At 47.5% G+C, this 11,466-nt stretch overlaps 1 protein-coding gene across 2 annotated transcripts in view; it reads left to right on the top strand.

The window, feature by feature from the left end:
• Window positions 1–212: 212 nt before the first annotated feature.
• VEGFC (vascular endothelial growth factor C) overlaps window positions 213–11,466 on the top strand; it is a 262,031-nt gene continuing 250,777 nt past the window's right edge. The window contains exon 1 of one of the 2 annotated variants that reach the window (XM_073577738.1): window positions 213–716. In XM_073577738.1, coding sequence (XP_073433839.1) covers window positions 667–716 — 50 coding nt within the window. In that variant the 5' untranslated portion in view covers window positions 213–666. The remainder of the gene's footprint in view (window positions 717–11,466) is intronic. The other variant, XM_073577748.1, reaches the window with a different exon arrangement.

Raw genomic sequence — 11,466 nt, 5'->3', positions numbered from 1 at the left:
GTGCAGACAGCTCCGGTCACATACATGTAATGTGGGGTTATACCATATGCCATGGTGCAGGCAGCTTAATCGTCCCCTGCCAGTGTGCTCAGCATGGCAACATGCTCCATGCCCGACCTGCACACTGGCAGAACAGCTGTTCATCGTTGCGGTCCTGAGACTTTCCCTAATTCCAGCCCCTGCAACTGACAAGAGGGAGGAGATGAGGAGTGAGCAGGAGGAGACGAGCACTTGCAATGCGGGATGAGGGGGAGGAGTAGTGAGCGCAGCCTCCTCCCCCACCGCACTCTGCCTCAGACCTGCTGCCATCCCTGCATGCTTCTCATTATCACCCCCTGCTCATGCCGACCACTGCTGTGTCCTGATGCCAGGCAGCGCTGCCCCCCTCGCACGCAGGTCCCCATGCTGGCATTACACCCGGCAGCACGACTAGATTGCAGCGAGCTCCTCGGATGTGCGACCTCCTGAGACAACTTTCTGCTGCTCCTTGGCCACCTTTGCTGGGAAGAGGCTGATGCTGAGGGACTTGCTGCACTGAGTGAGGGATCACTGGAGCTCGCTGTGCCCAAAACCAGGAGCTGAGCCACAGTCCGGACTGGAAAATGCACTTGCTGGAAGTCGCGCTCCTCTTCCTATACACAGCGCTCATCCAGGGGGACGTCGCGTATGAGTCGGGACAGGGCTACTACGACGAGCCGGAATTTGGCGACTTCAAGGTAAGAACTGGCTTGGAGACTGTGTCCAGTGTGGGGGGATGCTGGGTGCCAGCTGTGCCAGCCCAGGGCACCCAAACCCGGCTGACAGCACAGTGGCACTCACTGACAGGGCACCATAAGCAGCTGTGCCACCCCAGGGCACCCAGCCTCCTCTGACACCACATTAACGCTCACTGTCAGGGCACCAGATGTAGCTGTGCCACCCCAGGGCACCCAAACCCGGCTGACAGCACAGTGGCACTCACTGACAGGGCACCATAAGCAGCTGTGCCACCCCAGGGCACCCAGCCTCCTCTGACACCACATTAACGCTCACTGTCAGGGCACCAGATGTAGCTGTGCCACCCCAGGGCACCCAGCCTCCTCTGACAGCACATTAACGCTCACTGACAGGGCACCAGATGTAGCTGTGCCACCCCAGGGCACCCAGCCTCCTCTGACAGCACATTAACGCTCACTGACAGGGCACCAGATGTAGCTGTGCCACCCCAGGGCACCCAGCCTACTCTGACAGCACATTAACGCTCACTGACAGGGCACCAGATGCTGCTGTGCCACCCCAGGGCACCCAGCCTCCTCTGACAGCACTCTGGCACTCACTGACAGGGCACCAGATGCTGCTGTGCCATCTCAGGGCACTGAGACCGAGCTTATAACATATTGTCACTTACTGACAAGGCACCAAATGTTGCTGTGCCAGCCAAGGGCATCGAGACTCCTTTGACAGCACAGTGGTACTCACTGACAACACTAAATGCTGCTGTGCCACCCCAGGGCACCCAGCCTCCTCTGACAGCACAATGGCACTCACTGACAGGGCACCAGATGCTGCTGTGGCACTCCATGGCACTTAGCCCCAACTGACAGCAGAATGGCGCTCACTGACAGGGCACCATAAGCAGCTGTGCCACCCCAGGGCACCCAGCTTCCTCTGACAGCACAGTGGCACTCACTGACAGGGCACCAGATGAATCTGTGCCACCCCAGGGCACCCAGCCTCTTCTAACAGCACAGTGGCGCTCACTGACAGGGCACCAGATGCTGCTGTGCCACCCCAGGACATCCAACCTCCTCTGAAAGCCCAGTGACAGGGCACCAGGTGCTGCTGTGCCACTGCAGGGCACTGAGACTCAGCTTATAACACAGTGGCACTTACTGACAAGGCACCAGATGCTGCTGTGCCATCCAGGGCACCTAGGCTCCTCTAACAGCACAATGGCACTTACTGAGTGGGCACCAGATGCTGATGTGGCACTCCAGGGCACTTAGCCCCAACTGACAGCACAGTGGCGCTCACTGACAGGGCACCATAAGCAGCTGTGCCACCCCAGGGCACTGAGACTCCTCTAACAGCACAGTGGCGCTCACTGACAGGGCACCAGATGCTGCTGTGCCATCCCAGGGCACCCAGCCTCCTTTGACAGCACAGTGGCGCTCACTGACAGGGCACCCAGCCTCCTCTGACAGCACTCTGGCATTCAATGACAGGGCACCAGATGCAACTGTGCCACCTCAGGGCACCCGTCCTCCTCTGACAGGACAGTGGCGCTCACTGACAGGGCACCATAAGCAGCTGTGCCAGCCCAGGACACCCAGCCTCCTCTGACAGCACTCTGGCACTCAATGACAGGGCACCTGATGTAGCTGTGCCACCCCAGGTCACCCGCCCTCCTCTGACAGCACAGTAGCGCTCACTGACGGCACCATAAGCAGCTGGTACAGACAGTAGGAGCTGAATTCGGAGTCTCAGGGCAGAACTTTTGGGTTTTTCTGGATTCAAAGACATTACAAAAGAAACGAAGCTCAGAAATTGCAGTTTGGCCTGATGCCATAAACTGAGCAGCTGTTATTTGTTTGTTTGCTTGTTGATGTAGCATTAGGTTTATTTGTTTATTTACTTGTTGCTTTTTATTAGCAAAATATCTGCAGCTCCTCTAATGGCTGAGTTCACACAATCGTTCATCGTTCTAGTTTTCTTTTCGTTTATAGGAACCATAAAAACATTCTGTAACTCTCGCCAAAGTGCGTCCTTTTTATGGATACAAATGGCTGCATGCGGAGCCCGTTCACTACAAGAGGCTTCTGTTTGGTTGTCACCCTGATGGCCGTCATTTTACCGGGGAAAAAGCACAAAGAAAAGGACAGTAACAAAAGGCCAAAATAACGTAAAAGAATTAAGTCAGAGGAGATGGAAGAACGGTGTGAGATGTGTGGGTCGTTGATGGCCATGACGCTGGTGGAGGTGTTTGATGGGCCGTGTTCATTTGGGGCACATCTGGTAGCGCACAGTTTATTGACAATGGCGCTCTTTTGTACTTTGTAGTAAATGGAGCAGAATGACGTTTAATAATTTGGAAAGATTCGCTAATCTCTCTCTATAGTAAGTGGCTATTTTACTAGGGAGTGCAGAATCCCGATCACTCTTAGGCCTCATGCAGACGTCCGTGTTTCATTTAGAATTTCTGTGTTTTTAGTAGATAGAACATGTAACCCTTTACAGTTTCTGTGGCTGTTCACACATTTGTGTTTTTTTGTGACCGCATAATCCACAAAAAAAGATCAAAAGCGTGCATGCCCATGTTTTATCTAAGTCACTGATCCAAATCACCATATACTGTAAGTCAATGGGTTACATACGGGAATATAACTGATGGTAAAAGCCGATCCATGGACCAAACGCTGATGGAAATCGAGGTGTTTTTTGTGCATGAGAAAACTCACTGACGTCTGAATGAGGCTTATAGTATTTTAGTACGGTGTCGTTCTCACAGCCGATGCATCAATTTAGTCCAAAGTGTTTTTGAAGAAAATGATAATAATTATGTTTTCCGGTACACTGTAATTAATAGGAGATATCCTTTCTTTGCACAGCATGTGCTTTTTGGATGTAATGGACCATGGCTGCACTAGTGATACTCAATACAAGCAGCAGGCTCAATTAGAATTTAAAGGGATTCTCCAATTTGTTATTTCATGGCTTATTTACAATGTTAGTGTATGTGCCCACAGTACTCATATCCAACAGATTTTCCATCCCAGTTTCTGAGTCTGGAAATCGGCTGCGTGTTATAGTTGCAGCACTGAGGATGAGATTTTATGAAAATTTACAACATAAATGGTCGAGAGCTGCAGATTCGAAATATTAAAAAAGTCGATTTATGCTGCAGATTTTCCCTTTAGTAACATAAATGGTGTAAATATACTATATGTCAAGTCAGCTGCATTTTCCACAACTGTATCTGCAGAGGTTTTTGATGGCTGTGTATTTCTTACTGATTGGTGCCTCAGTAATGTCCTTACACGTTGGCATGGCTTTCAGGAGTGTACTGTACTTTCGGATTGGCGTGTGTGTAAGTATGCCTGTGTGGAATAAGGGGATTAGATTCGGAGTCCCACCAGGGACAGGGACTGATGTGAGTGATGACAATCTCCATACATCCTAGCTGGGTCCAAAGGCCATTATGTCAGGGCATCAGTGGGGGTCCGAGCTGGGGGGGAACCTCCGCTATATCATTTTCTGACATTCCATGAGCAGCGAGCTAGCAGCGTGCCTCCATACACAGTGCATCCATTTGTCCACACACAGGTTAACAGGCATTTTATGACATGCTAAGAATTCCTCGCACTATAGCAGCACGTGTTTTCACTCACTTCAGCCTTTCAGACACAATTTGTTTCCATAATATGAAAAGCTTTTATGTTTTTTTTTGTGAACTGCTCAGTAAATGAAGTAGGACCGGTTGCCCGAATCTACAATGTGCCTTGGTGGGGTGGTGCGCCTTGTGAGGTTGATGTGCATGTTATATTGTGGAGATCTAGCTCCCAGACCAGGGGGCACAGTATTACTATTTCCTAATGCTAAGTAAACATAGACATCATAGACATCAGGAGATAACAGTATTTATTCTTCAGTAGCTACAAAGGTGTAGACACAGAGCTCACCTTCCTCCTATAAGGTCTGACTTGTTTTTTTGGGGGATTGATATTTTCCTTTATGTTTTCCGTATTATATGTGGTGTTGATTCACTTTGTGGTGCATTTTATGGACAAATGGATTTGTGCTATAAGGTTATTGCCTCTTTTGTAGAAATGTTGCACAAATTCTCGATTCGTTACATCATCGTATCGTAAACAGAATGATGATTTCTATGTGACAGTAAACTATGGCTTAGGCCCCTTTCACACATCAGCTTTTTGCCGTCAGTCACAATCCGTTGGCTCGACGGATCAAGTATTGTACCTTGTTACCCCAAGTATTGTACCTTGTTACCCCAAGTATTGTACCTTGTTGCCCCAAGTATTGGACCTTGTTGCCCCAAGTACTGGACCTTGTTACCCCAAGTACTGGACCTTGTTGCCCCAAGTATTGGACCTTGTTGCCCCAAGTATTGTACCTTGTTGCCCCAAGTATTGTACCTTGTTGCCCCAAGTATTGTACCTTGTTGCCCCAAGTATTGTACCTTGTTGCCCCAAGTATTGTACCTTGTTACCCCAAGTATTGTACCTTGTTACCCCAAGTATTGTACCTTGTTACCCCAAGTATTGTACCTTGTTACCCCAAGTATTGTACCTTGTTACCCCAAGTATTGGACCTTGTTGCCCCAAGTACTGGACCTTGTTATCCCAAGTATTGGACCTTGTTACCCCAAGTACTGGACCTTGTTACCCCAAGTACTGGACCTTGTTACCCCAAGTATTGGACCTTGTTACCCCAAGTACTGGACCTTGTTACCCCAAGTATTGGACCTTGTTACCCCAAGTATTGGACCTTGTTACCCCAAGTATTGTACCTTGTTACCCCAAGTATTGTACCTTGTTACCCCAAGTATTGTACCTTGTTATCCCAAGTATTGTACCTTGTTACCCCAAGTATTGTACCTTGTTACCCCAAGTATTGTACCTTGTTACCCCAAGTATTGTACCTTGTTGCCCCAAGTATTGGACCTTGTTGCCCCAAGTACTGGACCTTGTTATCCCAAGTATTGGACCTTGTTACCCCAAGTACTGGACCTTGTTACCCCAAGTATTGGACCTTGTTACCCCAAGTATTGGACCTTGTTACCCCAAGTACTGGACCTTGTTACCCCAAGTATTGGACCTTGTTACCCCAAGTATTGGACCTTGTTACCCCAAGTACTGGACCTTGTTACCCCAAGTATTGTACCTTGTTACCCCAAGTATTGTACCTTGTTACCCCAAGTATTGTACCTTGTTACCACGAGTATTGTACCTTGTTACCCCAAGTATTGGACCTTGTTACCCAAAGTATTGTACCTTACACGGTGATGGTGGCACATGTAGCAGGTTGTGCTGTGGTTTCCCAGTTTAGGATGTAAAACGTTGTATATGGCATCCCTGGTGTTTATCTGTGGTATGTGAGGAAACAGAGCTATCAAACAGTGGATTAAAGAATTCATAGGAAATCCCAATGTGAAGAATAGTCTTTCACCGCCTGTTTACAAACAGATTACTTCATTCTCCCATTCCAAACATTGCATGTATGAGTAACTAGCTAGCAGCAAACAGCAGTGACAGCATGTAGGAATGGCCTCCGGACCTGTCAAACCGCACCAGTTGCTTGTACCATACACTCGCTAGGAATCACGAACTTGAGGAGACTGGGATTACAGTGCTTATTATACAGTACCACAAAGCTAGAGGAATAATCCAAGGCTTCACGTCTTTAGTAACGCTTACACTCCTCTTCCAAAAAAAAGCATTTTGACATTTTGCAACTTTTATTTTTTCATTTTGGATTTTTGGCAGCTTTTTACATCCCCGATCTCCCAATGCCGCGGGTTTGTGTGTCATTTGGCATTATTAAGATTTCATACAATTATTGTCCCAAATTAATCATTGACTTTCGAAAACAAAACTACTTTAAGATTTATTTTTATTTTTTTTAGAAAAATGTAAATTCCATTTTCCTATCACTCTCACATCCTTGTACTGCTGACACTTCATTCTCTACTGCACAGGCATGAAATGTATCCCGGTCCCCTATCTGTATTAGTCAACTTAACTCGGATGACTTCACATAACTGGGAGTGCCAGTTGGGTTCCAGCTCGGGATTGTCTCTCTTTTTTTTATTCCTTGGAGAGTAAAGCCAATTAAGACGTTGAAAAAGTCATCCAATTGCAGTAAAGTAGTTGGCCAGAAAGGAATGCCGAATGCGATTAAGGAATAGTTGCAGACAAAAGTCAGATGCGTGTCACGCAGCGTATGGAACCTGCTCTCCTCCCGAGCAGAAATGTAGCAAAAGATCAGCGACTACATTATAGACATTCAGACAGAACAGATACGTGACCCACGGATATCAGTGTTCTTCACGGTTAGCATATTATATTCTGCTGGGCTCTTCACATGTCCGTGTACCCATAAATCATGGGGACATATCTGTTTTTGATTCTGAAGAAAATGACTCATACAAGTCTATGGTTCCGGGGAAATGATGGACTGCACGTGATGGTACCAATGCACAGTCCATGTGCTGTCAGTCACTAACATTGTACTGGGTAGGAAAAGCTTTCAGGATTTATTTTTGGTCAGAAAAAAATACCAATGGGGAAAAAAGTAACACAGTGACCAATCACTGATGATTAGAGATGGCAGACCCCAAACTGTAAAGTCGCAGCTGAACTCCGAACACGAGATTCTGCTGGAAGTCCGGAAAGAGAGAGAGTTTCCTCATTGGGGTTCGGGTTCAGTTTCAAGTTCTGGTACCCGAACCAAACTGTGGACTAAAGTTCGGTGGGGTACTAAATCCAGAACTTCCACAGATCTGTTCATCTCTACTGATCCAATTCACTGGATTAAAAACACATGTGACATGTACAAATGTGAACAAGTCTGTGGGACAATGTTCACACCACCCACTGACTGAAACACAAACAAAGCACAGAATGAAAAATGTGCAAAAATACCTTACAGTAAGACATATAATAGTAGTCAGCAAGTGCTGATAAAAAGATGACAACAAATACAGGGTATTTAGTCGATACTTTTTTGCAAAAAAATGTATGCCAAGCTGCTCCACCACGTCAAGGTAACCCCTGCTTCAATAGTGGTTACCTTGATACCCTGATACCCTGTACTTGTTGTCATCTTTTTATCAGCACTTGCTGACTACTATTATATGTCTTACTGCAAGGTATTTTTGCACATTTTTCATTCTCTGCTTTGTTTGATTCAATTCACTACAGAATCACGTGCCCTGTTTTTACGCGCGAGAAAACATGGCAGACGTGCGAATAAGGCCTTGATTGTAGCTTTATCGGGATATTATTTCTGTGATATACAAATAACAAAAATCATAACTTTCAGAGGTACCTAGGTCTACTTGTGTCTAGGTGTGCATAGTCACAATGTCACAGTGATATTTAATTGCTCTATTAAATTATTTTGCAGTAGATATGTTCATTTTAATTTCTTTCCATAATATACCCTGTATTAAATTATTCATATTTTTTACCATGTTCGTTTTAAATACTGAAAACAATTACCAAATCTTATCCTTTAAATGTTATTCCCTCATCACCCATCAAACCCAATCCCACCTGCTATCAGAAGAGAAGGGAAAAAAAGATCCCAGATATTTAATGCAACATGTCGCTCATGAAGTTCTTTATACAATGGAATACCGTACATTATATTGATACTATATAATATACTGTGTCGGGCAGTGGCGGATTAAGTGGACTATGGGCCCGGGGCTGTTCATAAAACCTGGGCCCCTGTACCCCCCTTCCCACCTGAGCGCTGCGGTCCCCGTGCGGGAATTGACAGCCGTACGGACCGCAGCACTTGGTTTGCTGCGGGTCCATACGGAAAACCCGCCACCATTCCACCACGTGTGGACATGGCCTAAAAAGACGTTGCACATAAGCTGTAGGCCTACGGCCAATACGCACAAAATCGCCCAACGTGATTCTGGCCATAGGGGATCCACTTTAATGTCCCCACTTTAATTTGAAGTCCCCTTACTTCATCCATTGCAGTCCCCTATCACCCACTCACTTCATCTGCAGTGCCGCTTCATCATTTGCAGCCCCTTATCCCCCCTTCCATTTCATCATGTGCAGTCCCCTTCCCCCCCAACTTCATGTGCAGCCCCACTCCCCCATCATCATGTGCAGTTAATTTTACCCCCACATCATGTGCAGTCCCCCTTACCCCCACTTCATGTGCAGTGCCCCTTACCCCCAATTCATCATGTGCAGTCCCCCTTATCCCCCACTTCATCATGTGCAGCCCCACTTATCCCCCACTTCATCATGTACAGCCCCACTCACCCCCCCTTCATCATATGCAGCCCCACTCACCCCCCTTCATCATATGCAGCCCCACTCACCCCCCCTTCATCATGTGCAGCCCCACTCACCCCCCTTCATCATGTGAAGCCCCCACTCATCCCCCCTTCATCCTGTGAAGCCCCCAGTCACCCCCCTTCATCATATACAGCCCCCAGTCACCCCCCCTTCATCATATACAGCCCCCAGTCACCCCCCGTCATCATACACAGCCCCCAGTCACCCCCCCGTCATCATATACAGCCCCCAGTCACCCCCCTTCATCATATACAGGCCCCAGTCACCCCCCGTCATCATATACAGCCCCCAGTCACCCCCCCGTCATCATATACAGCCCCCAGTCACCCCCCGTCATCATATACAGCCCCCAGTCACCCCCCTTCATCATATACAGCCCCCAGTCACCCCCCGTCATCATATACAGCCCTCAGTCACCCCCCCGTCATCATATACAGCCCTCAGTCACCCCCCCGTCATCATATACAGGCTCCAGTCACCCCCCCTTCATCATATACAGGCTCCAGTCACCCCCCCTTCATCATATACAGCCCTCAGTCACCCCCCCCGTCATCATATACAGCCCTCAGTCACCCCCCTTCATCATATACAGGCTCCAGTCACCCCCCCTTCATCATATACAGGCCCCAGTCACCCCCCCTTCATCATATACAGGCCCCAGTCACCCCCCCTTCATCATATACAGGCCCCAGTCACCCCCCCTTCATTGTGTACAGCCCCCACTCACCCCCTCCCCCATTTAATTCATTTTATAAATAAAAAAAAATAAAAAAGGTTCCCCATACTTACCTCACAGCCGGCTCGCTCCCCAGCAGCGCCTCTGCTTTCAGCATCCTCCGGGACATGTCGGCGCGTGCACGATGACGTCATCGCGCACGCCCGACATCTGACCCGGAAGTACAGCCAGAGGGAGCCGGCGCTGAGCAGCCGTCAAGGTGACGGCCGTGCACAGCTCCCGGCCCCTCATAGAATGTGACGCGGGCGGCTGTCTGCTGCCGGCGGCGTCACAGCACAGGGCACGGCCGGCCCTGTACAGGTGCTGGGGGAGCGGTCCGGGGGGCATTTGCCTCTGCCACCCGGCCCAGCCCGCCCCTGCCCCTGGGCCCCCAAAAAACCTTGGGCCCGGGGCGACCGCCCCATCCGCCCCTATTAAGATCCGCCATTGGTGTCGGGCACTTGCTGTGGACTGAGCTCCATCCCACATATTGGCATTACAAACAGTGTAGAGCAGGGAAGCAGAAGTGTCGCAGACAAAAGAACTAAATATGTGGCTAATTAGTGGTCTGTGTGTATAAGGAGCTAAGAAAGCGCAATAAATTGCTAATAATCATTTATGAACGGTAAACAGATGTCCACAAATGTTTAGCTATTAAAGGGTATTTTAGCTAAAACATTCATCATTTATTTGCAGGCTAAATAAAAGAAAAGAGACCCCCATCATATGGTAGAATGAAGGAAGTGGAGAATGAATCTCTGGGACTGATGAAAGCATAATTTGTTGTGAAGCTTTTTCTGCCTTTTTTTAAAGAAATAAAAAGTCCCAGAAATATAAGAAAAGTCCACAGCACTATAGAGAAAAGCAGCTGTATAACTTAGGCCTCATTCAGACATCAGTGAATTTTCTGGTACACATCAGTATTTTGGATAAGATTTTACCATTAGATTTTCATCATTGATTTTCTATAAGCGTCTCTCACCCATTGCAAAGTTGTGCTGGACTTGGATGAGAATGCGCGCTGTCAGTCATTCTTCACCTGCCCACAGACTTACAGGTGCTTCTCTCAAAATTAGAATATCGTCAAAAAGTTAATATATTTCAGTTCTTCAATACAAAAAGTGAAACTCATATATTATATAGAGTCATTGCAGAGTGATCTACTTCAAGTGTTTATTTCTGTTAATGTTGATGATTATGGCTTACAGCCAATGAAAGCCCAAAAGTCATTATCTCAGTAAAGTAGAATAATTGACAAAAAAAACCTGCAAAGGCTTCCTCAGCATTTAAAAAGGTCCCTTAGTCTGTTTCAGTAGGCTCCACAATCATGGGAAGACTGCTAACCTGACAGATGTCCAGAAGGCATCATTGACACACTCCACAAGGAGAGTACATTTTGCATTTCATTTGGAAATCAAGGTCCCAGAGTCTGGAGAAAGAGTGGAGAGGCACACAATTCAAGCTGCTTGAGGTCCAGTGCAGTGTGAAGTCTCCACAATCAGTGATGGTTTTGGGAGCCATGTCCTCTGCTGGTGTAGGTCCACTGTGTATTATCAAGACCAAAGTCAGTGCATCCGTCTACCAGGAAATTTTATAGCACTTCATGCTTCCCTCTGCCGACAAGTTTTTTGTAGATGGAAATGTCATTCTCCAGCAGAACTTGGCACTTGTCCACACTGCCAAAAGTGCCAGAGGGGTTGGTATATT

Source organism: Dendrobates tinctorius, unplaced genomic scaffold (genome assembly GCF_039654945.1).
Source record: "Dendrobates tinctorius isolate UK_male_01 unplaced genomic scaffold, ASM3965494v1 ptg000008l, whole genome shotgun sequence".
Classification (NCBI taxonomy): Eukaryota; Metazoa; Chordata; class Amphibia; order Anura; family Dendrobatidae; genus Dendrobates; species Dendrobates tinctorius.
Note: the sequence above shows the minus strand (reverse complement) of the source record. Positions and strands in the feature narration are given on the sequence as shown.